Raw genomic sequence first — 25,379 nt, forward strand, 5'->3', positions numbered from 1 at the left:
ATGACAAAGGTATTTGCTTCATGAGCCTGCATACCAAACTTCAGTGCAAAAACTTGCTTTTGTGGCTGTCAGGCTCTCAGAATCAAATTATCTTCTTCCTTGAAGAGGTGTATGTAAGACTTCCTTCTCCAGAACTGTGCAGAGTGGGCCCAGAAGCCTTCCCTACTATCATCAGTGGGTACTAGAACTTGGAAAGCAAAGTTGTGTCCTTGCCTACAGTGTCTTCTAATATAATGGAATCCTGTGGGATTTTTTTTGTCTTTAAATCAACCCCAACCTTAATATAATTTATTGAAGACCTGTATAAATTTTCTCAAAATCAGATATTTAAATCTAAATTAGTATAGTAATATGTCTTATAGCAAATTACAAGTATGTCCCCTTCTGTAGTTAATACTAAATATTATCACTATTGAAATAACTATTAAATAACTACTACTAATCTATAGAAATAGAAAAATAGTTATCACTATTTATCATTTGGGCCCAATGTATCTTTTTAAACTTTTTATATTCTAAGTCATTTTACAAATAATATGTAGAAGTAGGAATAAAAGGACAGTCCCAAAGCAACATTATTAGAAAATTTAATAAGAATTTAGATGTTAGCAAACTCAAATTTTTGTTTGACCTTTCTATGAAGGGCTTACCTACCTGAAATGGACAGTTGTCTTTTAAATGCAAGTAATTGTACATCCACTGTCATGTGTGGACCTGGAACCATACCATCTTGTAAATCCTAACTGCAGATTTCAGATACATTTTGAATAAGTTCTTGTTTACAGTTACTCTGATTCTTCTTGCTCTTTTGCTGTCAAAATGGAATCATGAGTCCAGATTTTAAATATATCTTTTCTGTTTTCTTGTTGATGATACTTTCTTGTTTCTATATTTCATCATCAACTGCAATTCTTTTGAAAATTTTGATGGCTCATATTTTGTTGGAGAGTACAGTTTTCTTTGCTTTTGTAAGTTTAAAATATTTTTATGTTCATCAATTGCAATAACCAATGCAGTAAATTTTTAAAATTTCTGCATTATATGTCTCTTTCCAATAAACTTTGGATACAAATCACCTTTTGTCTGTTTACAAATCATATGAAGTAAATCTTACTGCACAGACATAAAAATGTAAAGAATGGTGTTATTTCCTTTGAGCAAAAAAAGATAATCTAAATTTGTGTCACAAAGTATTGCATGATCGTATCCTTCCTATTGAATAGTTAACAAATGGAAATACCATATTTCTTCCCTGTCCTAGAAATATATTGTTTACACAGTAATTCTTGAGTTTTCAGAAAATTATCAAAGATAATGTCGTTTGAAGAATTATAGTCTTATCAAAATCAATTTTAACATAACACTAGATCCCTGCTGTTATTTTGCATTCATCTTCTGATTGTTTTAATAAATGTCACACATTTCTTTGTCAGTATTTTCTTGGTTATAATGAACAAAGAATTAAGAGTTCTGCAATTTCAGCCTCAGTGAAAACTAATTAAAAAAACAAAAAGTCTGCACACAGGAGAAGCGCCCATCTGCTTCTCCACCCCTCCCCCTCTCCTTCCTTTCTGTCTCTCTCTTCCCCTCCTGCAGCAAAGCTCCATTGGAGTAAAGTTGGCCCGGGTGCTGAGGACGGCTCTGTGGCCTCTGCCTCAGGCGCTAGAATGGCTCTGGTTGCAACAGAGCAATGCCCCGGATGGGCAGAGCATCGCCCCCTGGTGGGCATGCCGGGTGGATCCCGGTCGGGCACATGCGGGAGTCTGACTGCCTCCCTGTTTCCAACTTCAGAAAAATACAAAACAAAACAAAAAAAAACCAAAAAGTTTTTTTTTCTTCTTTAAAGGATAATAGTACTTTGCAACGTAGTTTAAAAAATAGCCAAAGGGTGATGCTATATAGACCATTTATTTTACTGTCACATCATCCTCTAGGCCAAAGATTGGCATACTTGTTCTGTAAAAGGTCAGATAAATATATATTTTAGGTTGCTTGAGCCATTTAGTCTCCGTCTGTTACCAAACCTTGACTTTGCAGTGTGAAGCCACCACAGGTGCTACATAAGGAATGAGAGTGGCTGTGCTCCAGGAAAACTCAGTGTCCCGCAGCAGTCAGTGGGCTGAATCTGGCACACGCAGCATGGTTTGCCAACTCCTGCTCTTTAGCATGCTTGGGAGTAATTGTTGAGTAATGATGAAATTGTACCTGGAATGATGAAACAGCAGACTGTTTCAAGATATAGGGAAAATAAGATCCATGAGACTCTCATATCTTAGATTTATAAAAGGATCACATGGGCCCATAAAATCTGTAGGGAAAAACTCATAAAATATTAATCCCTGAAAATAGAACGCTCAAAAAAGAAACTAAAAGACTAAAACCGAGTCTAGGGTACCCGATAGTAATATTAAAGATTGATTTATTTTGGAAAACTGATTACAAAGGCACTTACATAGTTTTGATGTCATAATTCTCTTTGTTATTTGGTAGGGTGGGTTAGCATTTAAGATCTCTGCATTCCTAAAAGTCAGTGTTACATAAAGTCATGTAATAAAAACCACAGGGTAATGGGAAAGTTTGATTAGGGGCACAACATCATCACATCTTCATCACTGACACTTAAAAATAAAAACTTAATAAAAATGTAGCATCGTTTTTAATACATACTAAGTGGTTAAGCAGTAAACACTACAATAAATATGGCACTTGACCTTGAAAACGATCTGATTTCCTTGTGGAAGTCACATTGGAAAGGTTTTGAATATTGTAAAGTGGCAGGAAGGGGGTGGTCTGAAATCAGATGGCAGTGTAGTACCAGATGTGGATGGATGGGCATGGCATGTAACATTTGGGGATCTGAGGAGGATCTGAGGTGTGTTTTGTATATTCCCACGTATCTGAGTTCGAGTGCAGTTTTCTGCATTCATTGAGTGTTTCTCACAGATGTATTGATCCATAAGCAAACAGGATTTTATGTTTAAATTGGTTCCTAATTCAGTATAATGGGACAAATTTATGTCTTCAAAACAATGTTATTTGCTGTAAAACACAACAAAATTAACTGTACTCTAGTCCCCCTTTATCAAGGGGAATATGTTCCAAGTCCCTCAGTTGATGCTTGAAACCAGTTAATACCAAACACTATGCGTACGTTTTTTTCGTGCACATACATACCTACCAAAGTTTAATTCATAAATTAGAGTAAGAGATTTTATAACAACAACTGATAATAAAATAGAACAATTATAATAATATAGTGTAATAGAAGTGATTTAATTTGGTCTCTCAGAATACTTTACTGTGGGCACTCACCCTTGTGATGATGTGAGATGATAGGCTGCCTGATGAGATCGAGTGAGGTGACTGACACACGCACTGTGACAGTGCTGGGCGACAGTGTGGGTGCTGGAACACGGCACGTGATAACCTCGGCCACTGATGGGAGATGGCTGATGAGCGAGTGGCAGGTCCAGCGTGGATCACTGGGGAGGGGGTGGTTCACGTCCCAGGTGGAGTTTCATCGTGACACGCAGAATGGCATGCAGTTTAAACCTATGAATTGTTTTATTTCTGGAATTCTCCATTAACTGTTTTTGTACAATGGTTGACTGTGGGTAACTGAAACCACAGAAAGCAAAAACAGAGATAAAGGGGGATTCTACTATATTTTTGAAAATAGCTTATTAGTTGTCCGTGTTCTAGAGAAATGGTAAGGAAACCTTATTGACAATTTCTTTGAGAAGCAAATGATCTCTTAATATATGTTACATTCTTTTAGGTTTAAGTACTTAAAATATTTCTCAATTTCTGATTTTTAATTTGTAATTGAGTAGATTTTACTTAATTTCCACCAAGAATTCATGAAACAATTTTAATACTTTTAAAAACTCAGGATCAAGAACAAGTACTCAATGATACAGTGGATGGCAAGGAAATATATAATACAATTCGTCGAAAAACAAAAGATGCCTTTTATAAAAATATTGTTAAAAAAGGTTATCTTCTAAAAAAGGGTAAGTGTAAATTTTTAAGACTAAAGATTTAATTTCAGTATTTTATCATTTACAACAGAAGAATTGTAAATACTGGGTATTCAACTTATCAATGAGATAATGTATTTAATAAGTTGTTTTGACCTGAATTATTAGTAACTGGCCTTTTAGAGCTTTTTTCTAAGCAGTCTTCAAAATCTAGATATATTAAGTCCACATTTCCAAGCAGAGTTTTAGGAAACAAAGGCACTTATATAGTTTTCTTGATGTCATAATTTCAGTTATATATATATTTGATGTATATGTTTCCAGTTACGTCTTTAAATCCTGAGGTTGGCTCCAGTGCTGCGTTATTTGATTCTTTGCCTCCTCCCTACCCCATACACCCCACCCCTCCCTGTTTTTTTTAAGAGGAACTCACTACGGCACCTGGCAACTTCATGGTATTGATGTTTCTATTATATATATTTGCCTCTATTTGACATTCATAAATGTTGGGGGGTAAGAGGGGGGTACATGGTTAGTGGAAGAGTTTTTTTGACTGAAAAAATGAATCCTGATTAAAATTTTAAAGAGTTTATCATAATGAAATTTCCAAGGATGTAGTTTAGGTACCCTAACAAGCAGTATAACAAATGTCATTTTTCTACAGATAAATTACAAACAGTATGTCATTTTATAAGAATTAGTGTGTAATTTAAGCTTTGGAATAAAAATCGAAGTAGATTTAATTTTTATTTTTGGCATAGGTAATTTTTATGATTTTAATATATATGATTTCATAATTCAACATTTGGCTAAGGGAAAACTTTTACTTTATTAACAGGGAAAGGAAAACGGTGGAAAAATTTATATTTTATCTTAGAGGGCAGTGATGCCCAACTTATTTATTTTGAGAGTGAAAAACGAGCTACAAAACCAAAAGGATTAATAGATCTCAGTGTATGTTCTGTCTATGTTGTTCATGATAGTCTCTTTGACAGGTAAGAAACTGGTTTTCTATTTCTTTTGTAATTGTTTTCTTAATAAAACAGTATGTTCAGATCACTTTAAATCATAGCAAACCAATTTTGAGAGCCCTAAAACTATCTAAAAATGTCAGATTTACTTTCTAGGATAATTTTTTTCTTACTTACTTACTGTAAGCTAACCTATGCACCAAATTCTACTCTATCAAAAAATAAATAAAGAATAAACAAAACAGAAACAAAAGCAAAATTAAAAAAATAATTCTACTCCAATGGATTACACAGCAATCTTCAGAGTGACATTTCCTGTAGTAAGACTTAATCTATATATAGCATGTGTCTTCCCTGTCCCTACCACCAATCTTGAGTGACTACCTGAGGCTAGTCATTTCCCTGTTTATCACATCTCTGTTAACTTTAGTGCATCAGTAGTATATTTAGTCAGTTGCGTATTATTGATAGACATGCTTCTAAGAAATTTGACATTGAGAAACATTGAAATATGAAAACAGTTGCTTCAGTAGGAAAGAGTTTTACAGATTGGATATTAAAAACATTTTTCTTCCCTTAATTACAAAGTTTAAATATATATATATATATATATATAATGAATATACTAAAACTATATATCCTGAACATCACAAGGCAAATCCAGTTCTTGATTACATCTGTTTTTTGCTCAAGTACAAGAGTATTTCTTTACCTTCCAGCATCAGTATTATCAATAATTCATTCTAGAGTCTTTAGATACATTGACCATTTTTATTACCTATTCTTATTAATAAAACACAAAGCAATTAAAACATTTCTAACAACTTATTTTTCTGCTGTAGGATGGCATTTCTCTAGGCAGATCTAGTTTTATCCTAATTAAATGGGTAACACTACATGAGAAATACTTATAGAACTATAATCTTGCATTTCTTTTTCCAAATTGTGTTTCAGAGATTACATTAGTGTTTTTTGTGATTTTAATAGATAGTCAATTTTTTTTAACTGGTTAAAATAGGTTTATGAGATGCTGAACTGAACAAAATAGTCTCTTAATGACGGGACTTTTGGAGCCTTAAGTAGTGTTTATATTATGAATCGCTAGAGGTGAAGTATAATATGAAGTATTTCATGAATTCATTAGATGGACTTTGATACTTTCTCTCTTTTTTCTGGATACTTCCTAATACCTCATAAAAACAGCTGTTCTAAAAAGCAAGAAGAAAAAACAGTTTTGGTAAGAGCTCTGGCTGCTTTTCCACTTTCTGCCTCGCCTTCCTTGAGTGTGCTGGATTCTTTCTAAGACCAGCTTCCATCATGGTACCAAGGTGGCAGATAATACGAGAGAGAAGTGAGCATTACCTCCAGAATGCACTGTTGAGCCACTTGACAGTTTCTAGTCTAGGGTTACCTGAGGTAGCAAAAGAATGGGATTACCTTCATAAAGTTGAGAACATTGCATGCCCAGCCCCGCTCCTGGAGATCATCCTACCCGAATAGTGCGAAATGGATATTGGGGAGACAGTCACACTGTTTGCTCCATAGTTTATTTGTGAACATAGTTTATGAACAGTTGCAAAAGGGAGGAGAATTTGGGAACTAGCTTATTGAGATGAGTAATATGAAATAGGTGGTTTAAGCTGAATCTTGAAGGATAAGTAAGAAGTCATTCAAAGAAACCAGGAAGATATTTTGGAAATAGGGTTTTAAGTTTCTGATTGATCAAGAGACTTCATGATAGGAACGCTTAAAGGTTTTATATCAGAAATTCATTCTGGAAAATAAGCAATACAGAGATACTTTTATATGTAATACTTTGTCTGTAGACCTAAGTTCCATAAGAAATAATATATTTACATGGAAATTAAAATCCAAACTGCTTTAACTACATGTTTTCAGTTCTATGGGAGGAAATGGGATCAGAATACCACTGTCCTATTTTATACCAAAGTATGTAAGCTGTACAGAGTTTATGATCTAGAAGAAAAAAACTTTTTGGTGAATGATTCTTACTTTGCAGATTTATTGAAGAATGGGTAAACTTCAAGTTATAAGTCATGCACAAAAAGACATTAATGTGTTCTGACAGTTTTGAATTCAAGGCAGAAATTCAACTTTGGAAAATGAGGTTAAAATGATTCACTATCACTAGTAATACTTATAACTTGAATAATATGAATCTTAAAGAATTATTAAGTTTGAGGAAAAGCTAAATAATTATTTTGACATACTTTATATGAACAGTTGCAATTGGATTGAAAACCTGTTTGTACTATCAAAAGAAAAGTCAACATTATATTTGACAATTAGAGAAAAGAACTGCCAGAGTTAAAAAAAGATCAGCTTTTTTAAGTGCAACTTAAAAGACTGAATTACCCCTACTCTGCTTAATAATATCAAGAAAGGAGTTTCTGTCTAGCACTGAAAAAGCAGTGCATACACAATTTACCATTTGCTACCAGATCATAGCTTGCTTGTAGTGCAGTTTCTTGTTGAAGGTGACTTAAGAATTTGAAAGCATTTGAAAAAGTCTGTCATTAATTGTATTTAATGACACCAAGTTTAAACTTAATAGGAAAAGTTGTATCACAAATTTCTTATTTTAAAAAAGTGAAGGTTTTTGTTTGTCTTGTTTTAAATATGCCAGTTTCCCATCAACTGTATTTTTGTATGCCTTACTGTGAAATATATAGTTGGGAAGTGCCAAGAAAGACTGAATGCCAGAGAAACAGCATCTGTAATGTATATTTCAAGGAAGTGAAAAGACACTTCTACAGGCTAACAGGACTAGTGAAAAATAGGTTAATACCAAGTTATCTATCATAAAACACAAAAATCATAGCACAAAAGGGGAAATTGTGGATAAATGCTATTATCTTCTTTGTTGTGTTTTATATGGCAGGCATTGAACATTTCTTGCTTTGTGTAAGCATAGAATCCAGTACACTGATTGACCTTTAGCATTTAGGTTGAAATCTCAGGTGAAGTTAAAGGCAGCTCTTTGCAAAAGATGTGAATGGTATGCATGCTCAGCCTGTTGTGAAGGAATGTGGACAGCTCTGCTCATTTGGCTGTTTTGCTGCCTGCTTTAATTGCACAGCTGTACAAGTTTTTTGGATTATTTTCAATATTAAGAGATCTCTTAGCACTCTGTGCCTTTATATGAGGTTTCTGACTCTTAATACTGCTTTATAGCTTTTATTTTAAATTTGTATTGAATGTATTGGGATGACTAGTTAATAAAATTATATAGATTTCAGGTGTACAGTTCTGTAGCACATCATCTGTACACTGGGTGCTCACCACCCTAAGTCAAGGCTCCTTCTGTCATCATTTATCCCCCTTTACCTTCTTCTACGGCTTTAAACTTGAAATAACCACTTCACAGGCACAAGGTAAAGACATTTCACAGATAGAGTTCATTGTGATGTGATATATATGGGAATTTATACATTTTTATCATTTCACTGTTTCAGTATTGTTTTATCTTCATTATGTAAGAATTTTTGACTGGATATTAAACTCTAGGTTGGCAATTATTTTCTTTCAGCATTTTAAAGATTGTTTTCTGCCTTGCAATATTTTGTCATTCTGTTTCTCTTTTAGAAATAATATCTTTTCTCTTCAAGGAACTTTTATATTTCTCTGGATGCTTAGATTTTTCCTTATCTTAGATTTTTAGCAGTTAAGCCAAAATGTGCCTACTGTAATTTTATTTTAAAATTTATCCTAATGTTTATAGAGATTCTTTAAACTCAAACCTGATGTTTTTTGTCAGTTCTGCAATGTTCTATTTCATCTCTGGGATTTGTGTTACATATTATATACCTTTTAACTATGCCCATTGTGTCTATTATATTATATAGTTTTCTATGTTTTTCATCATTTTTTCTTCTCTGTGCTTCAAGATGGATTTTCTTTTTTGTCTTTTAGTTCACTAATCTGTTCTTTTGAAGTTAAATGCATTTATTAAAGTCTTAATTTTATATTTCTCAAATTAGAATTTCTATTTTTTTATGTCCAGTTATCTGAAAAGTTTTCCATTTTATCTATTTTCTCAAACATTTTAATTACAGTGTTTGAAAGTGTATCTAGTCTCTATTTGATTATATGTAGGTCTTTTTCCTTTGTCTGATTTTACTTTGGGTTTTCAGTCATTTGATCCTGATTCCTATAAAGTCTCCTTACATTTGATCTAATGGTGGACATTGTGTATGAAAAATTGCAGAAGCTAAAGATAATGTTATTGCTTCCAGAAAGAATTGTTCTTCTGCCAGAAATTTATGTAGGGGTAGTACATCTTGATTCTCAGAGATGAAGCAGAAATACTGGTGAAGGCTAGTTTTGGTTGTCCCTTATTCTGAAGGCATAGCTCTGCTCTGCAGGGGACTCAACAAAAAACCTTCTCTTCTAAAAGCCCTGAACTCATTTAGTTCTCAAGCACTGTGAAGCTGCTGAGTATGCAGGTTAGCATTTTAGCATATTTAGCTGCTGCTTTCTATTTCACATCTCAGGTTTTAAAGGTATATGCTTTTCTTGCCCTATATGGATAGGAATCTGCACATTCCGTGAAAGGAAAAATTGTGGAGAATGTCAAGCTTACCTCATATGAACTTGGCGCTTCAAGTCTTAGCTGCATTGATTGTTCTCCAGTGACTTTGATCAGTTCTTTTTAGTTTTGTTTTGTTTATATTTTATCCATCTAGGAGGTTTAGTCTGATATCAGCCACTTGCAGAATCAGAATATTTTCATTTACATTTTCTATTATTTTATGATATTCTCAAAGCATGAAAAAGATGGTTCTTTTTGGTTAAAGCAAGAAATAGAAATAACATTTGTTGAGTTTCAAAAACATGAATGCCTTTACTAAACATTTGGTAAATATTTTCAAGTGTAGTTAGAAAGAGCACGTCTTCAAAAAAGATATAAACTATTTGATATTGTACTTAACCCTTTGAGTAGTATGAACGTTCATGTACATCTTCGTGCCTCCTGACCATCCAGATGACAAAAATTTTCATTTTAAAAATGTGTAAGGCAACATTAAAAAAGGCAAATGCATGTTGTTCTTGTTTCCCTAAATTGGTTATTAAACAAAACTACCACGGGTCAGTGAGCATTAAAAACACTCACTGCTCAAAGGTTACATGTTCTATGAATCAGTGCAGTGCATAGATGAGGGTAAGGACCAGTATTTACTGTGTGAAGTGCAGTGCAGTGCATAGATGAGGGTAAGGACCAGTATTTACTGTGTGAGTCACAGTGCAGTGCACAGATGAGGGTAAGGACCAGTATTTACTGTGTGAGTCACAGTGCAGTGCATAGATGAGGGTAAGGACCAGTATTTACTGTGTGAGTCACAGTGCAGTGCATAGATGAGGGTAAGGACCAGTATTTACTGTGTGAAGCGCGGTGCAGTGCATAGATGAGGGTAAGGATCAGTATTTACTGTGTGAGTCACAGTGCAGTGCACAGATGAGGGTAAGGACCAGTATTTACTGTGTGAAGCACAGTGCAGTGCATAGATGAGGGTAAGGATCAGTATTTACTGTGTGAGTCACAGTGCAGTGCACAGATGAGGGTAAGGACCAGTATTTACTGTGTGAGTCACAGTGCAGTGCATAGATGAGGGTAAGGACCAGTATTTACTGTGTGAGTCACAGTGCAGTGCATAGATGAGGGTAAGGACCAGTATTTACTGTGTGAGTCACAGTGCAGTGCACAGATGAGGGTAAGGATCAGTATTTACTGTGTGAGTCACAGTGCAGTGCACAGATGAGGGTAAGGACCAGTATTTACTGTGTGAGTCACAGTGCAGTGCACAGATGAGGGTAAGGACCAGTATTTACTGTGTGAGTCACAGTGCAGTGTACAGATGAGGGTAAGGACCAGTATTTACTGTGTGAGTCACAGTGCAGTGCACAGATGAGGGTAAGGACCAGTATTTACTGTGTGAGTCACGGTGCAGTGCACAGATGAGGGTAAGGACCAGTATTTACTGTGTGAGTCACGGTGCAGTGCACAGATGAGGGTAAGGACCAGTATTTACTGTGTGAAGCGCGGTGCAGTGCACAGATGAGGGTAAGGACCAGTATTTACTGTGTGAGTCACGGTGCAGTGCATAGATGAGGGTAAGGACCAGTATTTACTGTGTGAAGCGCGGTGCAGTGCATAGATGAGGGTAAGGACCAGTATTTACTGTGTGAGTCACAGTGCAGTGCATAGATGAGGGTAAGGACCAGTATTTACTGTGTGAAGCGCAGTGCAGTGCATAGATGAGGGTAAGGACCAGTATTTACTGTGTGAGTCACAGTGCAGTGCATAGATGAGGGTAAGGACCAGTATTTACTGTGTGAAGCGCAGTGCAGTGCATAGATGAGGGTAAGGACCAGTATTTACTGTGTGAGTCACAGTGCAGTGCATAGATGAGGGTAAGGACCAGTATTTACTGTGTGAGTCACAGTGCAGTGCATAGATGAGGGTAAGGACCAGTATTTACTGTGTGAGTCACAGTGCAGTGCATAGATGAGGGTAAGGACCAGTATTTACTGTGTGAGTCACAGTGCAGTGCATAGATGAGGGTAAGGACCAGTATTTACTGTGTGAGTCACAGTGCAGTGCATAGATGAGGGTAAGGACCAGTATTTACTGTGTGAGTCACAGTGCAGTGCATAGATGAGGGTAAGGACCAGTATTTACTGTGTGAGTCACAGTGCAGTGCATAGATGAGGGTAAGGACCAGTATTTACTGTGTGAGTCACAGTGCAGTGCATAGATGAGGGTAAGGACCAGTATTTACTGTGTGAGTCGCAGTGCAGTGCATAGATGAGGGTAAGGACTAGTATTTATTGTGTGAAGCGCAGTGCAGTGCATAGATGAGGGTAAGGACCAGTATTTACTGTGTGCCATTGTCAGGTCATCTGACCCTCAGAACAGGCATAGATGATAATTCCATTAACACATGAGGAAAAACTGTCAGTTGTAAAAAAAAATTGAAAATACATAAAATTATAAAGAAGAAATTTAAAATCCAGCACCATCTACTGTGAGATAACCACTAAGAACATTCTGGTCAATGAACATGTCTGTAATCTCTGTCCAGTGAACGTCTGTATGTTCTGTGTCGTACATGAAGCAGGTAGCTTAGAAACATTTTACTTACTTTACAAACTGATTGGATTAGCTATGTGAAAGTCTAGCATTTCTGCTTTAATTTCTTTGAAACTTTTCTGTTTCTAATGTCTTTTAAAATTAATTTACACAGTTTAAAATTTTTAAACTTCGAAAGATTAATAAAATTTTAATAGTGCAGACAAAATTTTCTAAGTTATATGCAGCTGACATTTTGTTTTTAGTAATGATGTACAATGGAGTATTTGTCTCAATTTAAAAATTTTAATTTCATATAAATTATAGAATAATATATTGTGATTTTTTTTTTGAGTGGCTTATGTGTTTATTACTTTCTGTTAAGCTTTCTAATAACTTTTTTGTTTGTATTTAAAGGCCAAATTGTTTTCAGATAGTAGTTCAGCACTTCAGTGAAGAACATTACATCTTTTACTTTGCAGGAGAAACTCCAGAACAAGCAGAGGTAAGTTAATTATGTCTTTAATGTAAACAATTTAGACCATCAGTTACAGTTGACATACAATATTAAGTTAGTTCAGCTATAGAATATAGTGATTAGAAATGTATATACTTTATGTTTTGTTTAACTAGAATAGAAAACTATTGCACTTAAGATAGTGATAATTACTGGCCAGTGTCACCCCAATAAATTCAGTGTCACACCAATAAATTCAATAAAATGTTTTTAAAAAGCTAAAATGATAAAAAGGTCTAAAATCTAATCATCTTTTTATTTTAAGGAATGAGAACTTTCATGTCTAAAACATGTTTTTGAAAGAAATGCAAAAAAACACAATGAAGGGTTATTAGGAATTGAGAACTCCATTTTAAATTGACCTTTAAATATTCTGTGATTTTGAGTACAACTGGGAATGCTTATTTAAAATCCTCTCTGTAGAAAGGTTATAGACATTCTCAGTATAATTGAAAGGTAAGCCAGTTAGTTTTGCTGACAAGTGTTGTTATTCTTAACTGGTTGAACTCTATATCTAAAAATAGAAGTTCAGTCATCAAAAAGAAAACTATTTTAGGAATTTTCTATTCTCTTAAGTGTAATGTCTAAATGTATTCTGTAGGTATAATGTCTACTTTCAGCACTAGCCATTAATCTGTGTGCAATGCTCTTCTAAAACCCTTTACTCAATTTTAAGTAATGCTGTAAAGAAGTAATGCTTTAAAAAATCTCCTTTAAAAATATTTTGATTTCTTTGAACCATAATATTTCCTGGTGTTCAGTGGTATTTTGTAGAAATATGGCTATATTTCTGCTTATACTCTATGGAAAGAACTTTAAGGTGGTTAAGATGTCAAAGAGGTCTATTGGAAATAGAAGGTAAATTTAGCAACTCTGGATATGAGACAGATGCTTTTAAAACTTTGGATCATCTCATAATTTATGAAAGTATATGACTAATAAATTATGAAAATACCTTAGACTGTAGAATAACCGTGATGAATGAAGTACTGTTTTCTGGGTCATAATTGAGTGTTATATTTGAAGTTTTTGCACAATATCTCAAATGCTCAGCATATAAAACACAAAACCATATTTTATATTTATATATCCCTAATTTTTAGATGAAAAAGTAGGGCTGAAAACATTTTGTAACTTCCACACTTTCATTTTTAATGTTAGAAATTGAGTTAGGAAAGAAATTTAAACTTTAGTATCCTATCTTCTAGTATTTACTTTTTTCCCTTTTTTTAAATAAAGATGTGTTAACATACCTTAATGATATTTCAGTATGTTTTGCATGCCTCACTTTAGTTGTATAAATAGAACATTTGGTCAGTGACCTATATGCAGTTAGAGTATTGTCCTGCTACACCAAAGGTGTGGGGTCAACCCCCCTCATCAGAGCATGTATGGGAAGCGACCAGTGAATGCACAACTAAGTAGAACAGATGGATGCTTCGCCCCCCCTCACCACCCCCACATCTATCTCTCTAAATCAATCAATTTAAAAAAATACAACATTTTCTTGGTGTATTTATATATATTCTTTTATATTCTGTATATCCAAATACTACTGGTATGTATATCCAGTTTTTGTCACTTTGATGGCTATGAGATCCCTGATCTGTAGTAATTGTTCTTTTTTTTTAATTTGAATTTATTGGGGTGTGGTCTTAATTTGCTCTACTATAAAGATGTTTCTAAACATTGAAAGAGTTCAGATTTATTGAAATAACCCACAAATTAGAGACACTGAATAAAGCAATGGTATAAAGCAGTGGTATAGTTTTCTAGAAACATGCTCAAGGGAAATATTTAGATTTATTTATTTATTTTAGCGAGAGAGAGAGAGAGACAGACTGCCAGGAAGGGAGAGAGATGGGAAGAATCAGCTTGTAGCTGCAGCATTGCAGTTGTTCATTGATTGCTCCAGCTTAGCCGGCGAGCCTGTGTTCCAGCTGGCATCCTCAGGGTTTTGAACCTGGGACCTCAGCATCCCAGGTCAACGTTCTATCTACTGCTGCACCACTGGTCATGCTATTTAGTTTTATTTTTGATAAACATAAAATTTTTTTCTCCTTTCTCTAGAGCACTCAATAGCTAAACATTAAAAATATAGCTACAATTTAATTTGAATATTAGATTGAAAAACATTTAAATCTAATGCTATATTTGAAAGACTTGCAAATAACTAAGACCCCCTTATAAATTTCTATTTATATTGTGGTCTAAAAAATGGTTATCATCAACTGCCTGACCTGTGGTGGTGCAGTGGATAAAGTGTTGACCTGGAACACTGAGGTCAATGGTTCGAAGCCCTGGGCTTGCTTGGTCAAGGCACATATGGGAGTTGATGCTTCCTGCTCCTCCCCCTTTCTCTCTCTCTCTCTCTCTCTCTCTCTCTCCCCCCCTCCCCTCCCCTCCTCTCCTCTCTCTAAAATGAATAAATAAAATCTAAAAAAAGGTATGCTTATCATCGAATTAGTCATCACTTTACCTATTGGTTTTGCAGCCAGCCCTTCTTTAATCAAGTACATTGATTTTGCCTTAGGATACCTAAAGTGTAACAGCTTACCTATACACAAATACCTTAGGGTACCTAAAGTGTAACAGCTTACCTATACACAAATACCTTAGGATACCTAAAGTGTAACAGCTTACCTATACACAAATACCTTAGGGTACCTAAAGTGTAACAGCTTACCTATACACACATTTTTTTTTTTTGGCTAAGTAATGGTCACTCATTGGTATACTTAACATTAATTTCTACAGAAACACAAGATTCTACAGAATCATTTTTTTTGTCATTTTACTTTATTGGGGTACAAATATATTAAAGTACAGTATACTGTGAGTTTAGAATTGGCAATCTTAAGAAGGGAAAAAGTATCAAATTACAAAAAGTTGATTGGAAACTAAACTATAGTTTAGTATATTTCTTTGAATTGCTGTTATTTATTTTTTTGTAGGATTGGATGAAAGGTCTGCAGGCATTTTGTAATTTACGGAAAAGTAGTCCAGGGACATCTAATAAACGCTTGCGTCAGGTGAAACCTAACTTTTATTTGATTTGTGCCTGTCCCATTTTGTTTTATTGCTTTGTTCTTAATTTCTATATAAACTGTTTTGGGCAATATTTCAAACTCTTTAGAGTTCTTAAGAGAAATTAATCTTGTCAGGCATTTTAAAACTCCCACTTGCTTCAGTAGCAGAGGAAATAGTTTTTTCTCTATGAAAGAGAATGTTCTCTATGTACCTGCTTAGTATTTAGTTCATAATGCCATCTTTTGAATACATACCAAGGGGGGGTTTTCTTCCACTCAAAATAACAATACCAAACCAACAGTAACAATGTATTATGTTGGGCACTTTTTTTTCCTTAAAAAAATTATTTTGGCCTATTTCAAAAATGTGGAACTGAAGGCACTTATTGAAAATATCATCTTGAAGTATTCATTTGTAGAAATTGTTTTTGAAACGTATTACATAACTGTGCTATATATACTATCTTATCGGAACCTTGACAGTACCCTCTGTGTTCATTTATGGAGTTAAGCTAGGCTTTTTCCAGGTATGTAAAGTCAACTTTATATCCTCCACTTCCTTTTTTCTTTATAGTTCTCCTTAGATTAAGTTTTAAAAATTTAAGTAATTTTTACATTCTTGGAGTTTTGAGGAAGTTTAGTGCAGCATTAATTGACCACAGTGACTCGTTTTACTTGTGGCAATTTCTAATAAGCTTGGTGACTTTAACATATTGTTTTATTGGAAATGGATAAATGTTGCTATTTAGGTGACTACAATTGATATATTCCCTGTAACCAAAAGACTGATTCCTCAAGGAAATTACCTTATACACATAATCACACTGTGTGTCCTCAAAATATTTTAACAGGTTGTAAGCTAGGGAAAAGCATTGCTGAATTTTTACAGATCGTGTCTTGTGTGAAATTATGATTTATAAGTATAATATGATATAGAGCTGTTATCTCTTGAACCCTTCATATGTGTCAGGTACTCTGCTATGTTTTACACATATTATTTTGAATCTTTACAACATCTTGCATTGTAAATTTTGTCCTAATTTTAGAACTGAGGAAGGTGAGGTTCAGAGAATCTGACTTGCCTAAGGCAAGTAGTAGGTGGCAGGAAGGAAAAGAGGACCTGATACTAGAAGGTAGCTGCTTCAAGTCTTGGTGTCAAAATAGACAACTGCGTTTTCGAATGTGTCCTTTTCTGTAGAATGAAAAGGTAGAATCTGTGTTTTAAAAATATATTATAGCTGTGGAACTCTATAGAAATTAAATCTTCCAAATGAGTCTTTAAAAAAAAGTTGTATTACATTCTTTCTGCAAAAATAATTAGAGGAATGACTTGTAAAACAAAATTGTATTCATAGTAATTGTTTTTGAAACCTAATGCATAATTCTTGATATCTGATATAACAATTTTTGTGCTTTCTTTAGGTCAGCAGTCTTGTTTTACATATTGAAGAAGCCCATAAACTCCCAATAAAACATTTTACTAATCCATATTGCAACATCTACCTGAACAGTGTCCAGGTAGCAAAAACTCATGCAAGGGAAGGGCAAAACCCTGTATGGTCAGAAGAATTTGTCTTTGAGTAAGTCTTATTTTATCATTACATTTAGTCATTTTCTTTTACCATATAGCATTTCTGTTCCCTTTTTTGGGTGGGGGTTTCTCAACTATCAAAACAGGTTACCAAGTTCAGGCATTCTAATAGTAATATATTTTTTTCCCTGTGGTATTTCTTCACATTAGTAACCTGCTGTGTCCTTTGCTTTTCCACCTAGTCATTAACATGAATTAACATTACTGACAGGTCCTAAACAACTTATTAACACACACAGAGAAAATGTTTACAAAAGTTTCCAGGATTTATTTGAGGTTAAAGATGGTAGAGAAAGTATAATTTGCTTGTATTTCCCTACATCAAGCTATAAAACATGTTTTGAATCTTTTGTTGTTGTAAATCTAACACATTCAAGTTGTTCAGTAGCAAAATAGGGGCCTTACTGGATACTAGAAATAAAGGAATTAGATAGTTTGATGCCAGGACATTTTGTTAATTCTTTTTCTCCTTGCTCCTTTAGTGATCTTCCTCCTGACATCAACAGATTTGAGATAACTCTTAGTAATAAAACAAAGAAAAGCAAAGATCCTGATATCTGTAAGTTGATATAAAATTTTTTCTAAAGTGAAAAATGTTTTTTATACTTCTAAAATTCATGAGATGTAAATCTAAAATGAAAATTCAAAAATAAAATAGAAGTACAAGTAGCATAAGTTGAAGTCTTTTTTTTTGTACTGCTAGAAGTATCAATAGTTCTTGATGTGACTAAGTTGTACATGCTGTGAACCTAAGCCGCTGAGATTGAGTCCCATATCTATTCACCCTCCCCTCCCCAGTGAGTAGGAAGAACAAGAACATAGTAACAGTGGTTATCTTTCTATTCCTTTATCCCTTTTTTCTACTTTTATGTTTTTCCTACTTTCCTATACTTCGCATTTAAGTGGAGAAAAGCCCTCTATTTATAAACATTGTCTTTACACGAGTGCACTGTTCACTTGGGCAGTCAGACCCTCCCAGGCTTTTCTCTCCGCAGCGCGCCTCCTCCCAGCCTGTGCTGAAACAAGTGGCGGTGGGGTTAGCCCTTTACATAGGTAGCAATTAGGTGTCAGAAAGTCAGGTTTAGAGAAAGAGTTTTATGTATTGACAAGTCAGAGCCTGAATTTTTCATTATAAAATGTTCATTCTGTAATTTCCATATTATTTAAATGTTTAACATTTTTTAGTGGTTCCCATTACTTTGAAGATAAAATCTAACCTCTGCCCCCAGTGATGACATAGAAGAAAGACCCTTTTCTGATCCACGCTTCCCTTTTTGCTCTTACTATGTAATCTTTTGTATAGCCTTCTCTCTAGTTGTACGACCAACTTTCTCATAGCTCTTACATTATCCATGGATTTTAAAAGCATCTCCCCTACCTTCTATTTGGACTGAGCTTGTGGCCCCTACCCCCTTTCTCTCTTCTCTCTCTTTCTCTGCCGTTATCCTTAGCTTCAGGTTCAGATCCTATTAAAAGTCAGCTTAAAGGTTACCTGTTTGTAATGGATTTTTAACTTCTATGGGCTGAATTAGATTTATTTCTGTGTACTCCATTATCATTAACCACTGTTATAGCACTTATCATACTGTACCATAATTGATTTCTTGCCTTCTTGGCTAGACTGTGAGCTCCATGCAAGTCAGAGACCATGTCTGAATCATGTCTGTTTCCATATCCCTGCCTGTAACAGTCTGGCACATAGCAGACATTCAGTAAATGAGTGAAGTAAACATTTGGTATTGAATTTGTGATATCACTGAAAACTTAATAAAAAACATTTACAACACTACAGAGGAGGCAAAATATCAGGATAATTTATTTGTGTGACTAATTTATAGTGTCATCTTTTTAGACAGTAATCATTTGATGTTTTTCTATCAAAGTATTTATGCGCTGCCAGTTGAGCCGGTTACAGAAAGGGCATGCCACAGATGAATGGTTTTTGCTCAGCTCCCATATACCATTAAAAGGCATTGAACCGGGATCCCTGCGTGTTCGAGCACGGTATTCTATGGAAAAAATCATGCCAGAAGAAGAATACAGTGAATTTAAAGAGGTATTAAGTTACTTACCAGTCTAATTATTTGTGATGGTTTAACAGAAATATTTAACATTTAATAAAAGATCCATTAAGTTAAATGTAGTAATTCTATAGCTTAATGCACACTGACAGGCAGAGAGGGTTAGGGTCTTTTGGTAGGATGAGGTCAGTCTTAAAGACAAAAATACATAGGCTATGACACATTTTTTAAAAATAAGTTTATTCAATAGGACATAATTCTAAATATCAGAACATAAAAGAATGTATTTTCTGTTCAACTCACTGAGAATGCTTAATGCTATATACTTTCAATAGTCTTTCTTGATGTCATTTGTAGCTTATACTGCAGAAGGAGCTTCATGTAGTCTATGCTTTATCACATGTATGTGGACAGGACCGAACACTACTGGCTAGCATCCTACTGAGGATTTTTCTTCATGAAAAGCTGGAATCATTGTTGTTATGTACACTAAATGACAGAGAAATAAGCATGGAAGGTATAGTATGAATGTGTTAGTATGATACTTTTAAAAATTGGTCAATAATTAGATTTTACATATCAAGTATATGTGGATTATATCTTAGAATATATTAAACCATTAAATCATCTTGCAAAATAAGTTATTCTTTTTCCTTCATTAAAAATTAAAGTTAGAATGTCAGTTCTGATTCTTATGCTGGCTAATATGGGTGGTTGGTATTTCTAATACAGGTTTCTGGTGTGGCAAATTGGTATTACAAGTCATAAGTGACTTCTGCGTCCAGCTCAGTGGCTCGTAGTGCTTTATTAAGAATAGTTTGGTATACATATCATGTTCTCTTGTTTATTTTTCCTTACTAACTGATTGCATAAAAATTGGGTGTCAGCTGAATTTTATTTCTAGAGTCTACAGATAGGTAGTTCCCGGCAATGTAGTTTGGGACACAGTGCTTTGTAACAGCTTATAGATACATCAGAATAACTGGTTTCCACAAGCACTTTGACTCAGTAATAGTGCTTGCCTCTATGCTTACCCAAATAAACTACAAAATCTAAAACTATTTCTTTCTAATCATAGAAAATGTAAAAATACGTAGATTTATCAGGAAAGATAAAGTGGTGATAGTTATTTTACACTGAGATGGTTTTTTTCTAGAAATACTTATATTTTTTTAAGGATTTTACTAAAAGTCATTAGACATGTTTTAGGCTTATTTTAATAATTTATGTTGGGATTTTATGTTGCCCTTTTTTTTTTTTTTTTTTTGTATTTTTCTGAAGCTGGAAATGGGGAGAGACAGTCAGACAGACTCCGCATGTGCCCGACTGGGATCCACCCGGCAGGCCCACCAGGGGCGGATGCTCTGCCCACCAGGAGGTGATGCTCTGCCCCTCTGGGGCGTCACTCTGTCACGACCAGAGCTACTCCAGCGCCTGGGGCAGAGGCCAAGGAGCCATCCCCAGCGCGCCCGGGGCCATCTTTGCTCCAATGGAGCCTCGGCTGCGGGAGGGGAAGAGAGAGACAGAGAGGAAGGAGAGGGGGAGGGGTGGAGAAGCCGATGGGCGCTTCTCCTGTGTGTCCTGGCCGGGAATCGAACCCGGGACTTCTGCACGCCGGCCGACGCTCTACCACTGATCCAACCGGCCAGGGCTATGTTGCATTTTTATTAGGAAATTAACTCAGATTTTTCACAGCATGGGCTAGTGGACAGCAAAGCTGGATTCTGGTCCTAGTTTTGTCACTAACTGGCTCTTCGGTCTTAGACAAGGCACCTAACCATTCTAAGCCTTTATTTATTTATTAGTTAAATAAATAAGAACATGCTAGTATTAATCCCTTCTGTTTATGAGCTAATAAAGTAATAAAGCCTTTTGAAGAGTGAAGTGTATAGAATATAGGATGTCATTATAATCAATACTTAATACAAATAGTCATACTTAAATGGTTATAATTGTTGAGAGAAAATGGTTGAGAAAAAAATGAATTTATTTAATTTCCAGCTGGTTCACATTAGTACAATCCTTTACAAATATTCTTTTAAAATATTTACATAGATGAAGCCACTACTTTATTTCGAGCCACAACACTTGCAAGCACCTTGATGGAGCAGTATATGAAAGCCACTGCTACACAATTTGTCCATCATGCTTTGAAAGACTCTATTTTAAAGATAATGGAAAGCAAGCAGTCTTGTGAGGTAAAGAATTTAATGTTTTAAGTTTGAGTAAAAATCATTTTAATAGTTAATGCTTTATAGTTAATTGTGTTTTATGAAAAACTTATTAGCTTCCTAAAATTATTAAATTATACCTTTTGTAATCCATTTTAAAAATGTTATGTAAAACAGAGTTTTTTACTTTATTTTGGGATAAAAAACCTCAGATTGCACCAAAAACTCATGACAGTACTTCATCATTTCTCCTACTGTACTAATGATAAAAACTATATGCTACTTTCAGAACGTGTGAATAACAAACTGAAGTTTCTGCAGGAGCCTGGTTTTAAAACTTAAATTCTTGGTAGCATATCATAACATTTAGATTTGCCCTTAAAGAGTATTTTTGTAATATGAGATAATCCTCTCAAAAGAATTAAAAGGGGGCTGTAGTATAAATTCATAATAAACCGTTAAGATCAAGAGTGGAGTCTCAGATACATGGCTATTCTCTCATTTCATTTTGATGGTAAAGCAACTACAGAAAATCTCAAAACATATTTGTAGATATATAATGAAAATAAAATAGGAAATTGCGTTTGAATTATCAGTGTAAGTGAGAGCTGTCAAATGTTAATGCTGCTCAATTTTTACTAATTATCTTAAAGGGAATAAAGTGATGATTTAATGTTGAAAACCTGGGGTAGCACCACAGTTAGTCTAACTGCAAAGGCTACAGAAATTTAGCAAGTTTGCAGAATGCCTGGGTGCTGGATCTAGGCTGGGAAATTTAGACTTCTATAGATACATATACTCCATTGATCCTACATCAGCATACTTACATTTCAAGAGAAATTTTGAGAAAGGTTCATGATTCTGCCCAAGGCATTTGGTATTTTATTAGTCATTAAATAAGTCTTACTTCATTCAGAAAAGCCAATTTTTTTTCCTCAAAAAAGTAGAATTAAGATAGATTTTTATGACAATATGATGTTTCTTGCTATTTAAATAGCCAAAATCAGATATACACAACACTTATGTACAGATAACAGGGCAGCAATAGCCAGAGGGGAGGGGAGGGCTGTGGGAAGAGGAGGGACAGAGAAGTGGGGGTGGAAAGAGACTAGGCATGGGGGGCTGTAATTTAAATCAATAAATACTGCTAGTATATTTGTGACTACATGGCCGCTCAAACTGGATTTTTTTGTCTTTAAGTTGAAATACTATTATTTAAAATAAAGTCTAATCAATTTTATGTATATGTAAAAATAATCTATGGTAAAATCTGGTAAATGAATAGAACTTTATAATACAGTACTGGTATCATCAATTCCAGAGCAACTGAAAATCGAATAATTATAGCTTGGTCTTTAATTGAATACAGTTGAACCTTGAACAACAGTGCAGGTTCCCCCACAGTCAAAAATCTGCATAGAATTTTTGATTTCCCCAAAACTTAGTTGTTCCTCTGTATACATGGGGGGGGGGGGGTTGGTTCCAGGATCCCCACAGCACAAAGTCTGTGGCTTTGCAGTTCCCTATATGTAAAATTGTGTGCATCAGTGCATATAGTAGCCACCTGCATCCAGACTCCCAACCAGGAACCAAAAAGGAAAGGTATTTATTAGAAAAGTCTGTGTATATAAGTGGGCCTGTGCAGTTCAAACTGATGTTGTTCAAGGGTCAGCTGTAATTGGGAATTCACAGTAACCCAAGAAATTTCATGGTGTAAACTACTTAAAAATTCCCATTTATACCTCTCTCCAAAAAACTAATACAAATTGAAAAATGGAAAAATAGAGAACCTTGGAAACAACTGTTTGATTTCCATGATTCATTGGTGTTTATCACTGCCAAGATGCATTTATAATGATTTATTCCTTCTCTTAGTTAAGTCCGTCAAAGTTAGAAAAAAATGAAGATGTGAACACTAATTTAGCACACCTATTGAACATACTTTCAGAGCTTGTGGAGAAAATATTCATGGCTTCAGAAATACTGCCACCGTAAGTGGTAAAATTTTAATATGACTAGGAATTGTACATGTGCATTTTGAAAAATTTGTTATTTCTAAAACATGTAAGCTTTTCCACTGTCCTAATGTTATGATACCTTGAAAAGAGGGTTATAATCTTTACAAAATGAACTGTTTTTAAGGAAAAAGAGTGACTTGAAGAAGTGCATGAAATATTTACATTAAATAAAACAAATCATGTTTTTATACAAGCCTGTATATCTGATTTACATAACTTGGGGAATAAATACAAGCATGCAGTCTTAGTTTGAGGAAATGATAAAAGACTCGTATCTATCCAGGCTGCTTAATGGCTTCCGGTGTTAGTGAACTCAGTCAGGAAGGAGTTGTTAACTTAAGTCAATCAACATCTATCTCCCGGGAACCTGTACTCATTAGTTCCTCTGTATCCTCATCTTGATACTTTTTTCATTATCCCTTTAGTAGTACGAACATTCATGTATGTCCTCACTCAAAGCGTTAACAAAAAACTCACTACTCAAAGGGTTAATACAGAAGTAATCTAAAAATGGTAAGATTTCTTCCAAAGTAAATGGTGGAATTTATTAAACTGGTTAAATAAATTAATGGTGGAAACTTACTTGATTCTTTTTATTATTTTGAGCCCAAGTACTTTTTTGGGGGAAAGGCCATCTGCATTAAAATGTCATGTATTTGGTAAATTAAGCTTAGGGTATAATGAGATCAGTATTTTCACTTGCTTTCTGGATTGAGATGATTGTGTTATTTTGGCAGGACACTGAGATATATTTATGGCTGTTTACAGAAATCTGTTCAGCACAAGTGGCCTACAAATACAACCATGAGAACAAGAGTTGTTAGGTAAGGCTGAGCAGTTCATTGTTGGTACATGCTAAGAGTCAAGTGGATAACTGGGAAAATGTCAAGACTAACAGTATACAGTGTACAATTCAAGACCATTTTCTTCTATTTGGAACCCTGCTGAATATTTCCTTTTTGAGAAGTTACTATGAGATTCCTTAGATATCTTTTGCATTTTCTTAAAAACCTAAACATTCATTTATAGTAAACTATTTGGACTTTTTATTTTATAAAGGTTAAAAGTTACAAAATCTGTTGCTAACTTTATAACACAAATCTGCATATATAATATATATACATGTCTATAAACAAGGGAAGCAGTGACACAAAGGGAAAATAGAAAAAGATATTAATTTGGTGCTAAGAAGAGTGATAATTGAACCATTTAGGTATTCATTGGTTTGTAAGACAGTCTGTGACTGTGGGCTAATCTCCACCAGAGCCTGTAGTTCTGAAGTTGTACTGCAGTATACTCATTGGGTAATTAAGAGGAATTGCAAAATTAGTGGCTAAGACAGAACTAAAGACTCAACTTCTTAGACTCGATCTAATATTCTTAACACTATTGTAGGCTTTTCTTAAGCTTACCCCAGTTCATTTAAGCCAATTGGAAATTTGGTGAAAAAGCATCAGAGATTATAGTAGTCTAATAATAATAATTAATTTATTATGTGGAGTATATATGGCCAGTTATGTTGCATCCATAGCCAACCACTAAAAACACCATTATCTTACAGTTTTGAAAATGTGTGTTAAACTGGCCCTCTACCTAAATTTTGTAGAGGCTGCTACTCTTTTTACAGATAAAATTTTAGAATCAGATGACATAAATATTTCAGAATTGTAGATTATATATTTCTCGGCTTTAGTAGTGATTGATAGTAAAATAGAATTATAAGCATATGTTTCAGCACAGCTGTATGTGTGATGTAAATTAACACTTTTATAAACTACAAGTTTCAAACAAGTATATTTGCGAAGGAAGTACAGCAATAGATTCTGCTTATGTGGATTATTTGATGCTGTACGGTATTTTAAGGGGCATTTATTTCCAACGTGATTATTTCTCTCCCTAATAAGCTTTTAAATATATGTATAGGTACCTAGTATCCCTCTTAAAGTTGAAAGTAGATTTGCATACTGAAAACTGTTCATGGATTGATGTTG

At 34.5% G+C, this 25,379-nt stretch overlaps 2 protein-coding genes across 4 annotated transcripts in view; one reads left to right on the plus strand and one right to left on the minus strand.

The window, feature by feature from the left end:
* The window catches only part of RASA1 (RAS p21 protein activator 1), a 122,503-nt gene that overhangs the window by 85,477 nt on the left and 11,647 nt on the right, over positions 1-25,379 (plus strand). The window contains exons 10-20 of the mRNA XM_066381795.1: positions 3,893-4,013; positions 4,819-4,975; positions 12,459-12,546; positions 15,513-15,590; positions 17,010-17,167; positions 17,661-17,737; positions 19,062-19,234; positions 19,557-19,716; positions 21,255-21,397; positions 23,246-23,361; positions 24,126-24,212. Of these exons, the coding sequence (XP_066237892.1) occupies positions 3,893-4,013; positions 4,819-4,975; positions 12,459-12,546; positions 15,513-15,590; positions 17,010-17,167; positions 17,661-17,737; positions 19,062-19,234; positions 19,557-19,716; positions 21,255-21,397; positions 23,246-23,361; positions 24,126-24,212 (1,358 nt within the window). The remainder of the gene's footprint in view (positions 1-3,892; positions 4,014-4,818; positions 4,976-12,458; positions 12,547-15,512; positions 15,591-17,009; positions 17,168-17,660; positions 17,738-19,061; positions 19,235-19,556; positions 19,717-21,254; positions 21,398-23,245; positions 23,362-24,125; positions 24,213-25,379) is intronic.
* The window catches only part of CCNH (cyclin H), a 71,536-nt gene that overhangs the window by 2,840 nt on the left and 43,317 nt on the right, over positions 1-25,379 (minus strand). The gene's annotated exons all lie outside the window — the stretch shown is intronic.

Source organism: Saccopteryx leptura, chromosome 4, assembly GCF_036850995.1.
Source record: "Saccopteryx leptura isolate mSacLep1 chromosome 4, mSacLep1_pri_phased_curated, whole genome shotgun sequence".
NCBI lineage: Eukaryota > Metazoa > Chordata > Mammalia > Chiroptera > Emballonuridae > Saccopteryx > Saccopteryx leptura.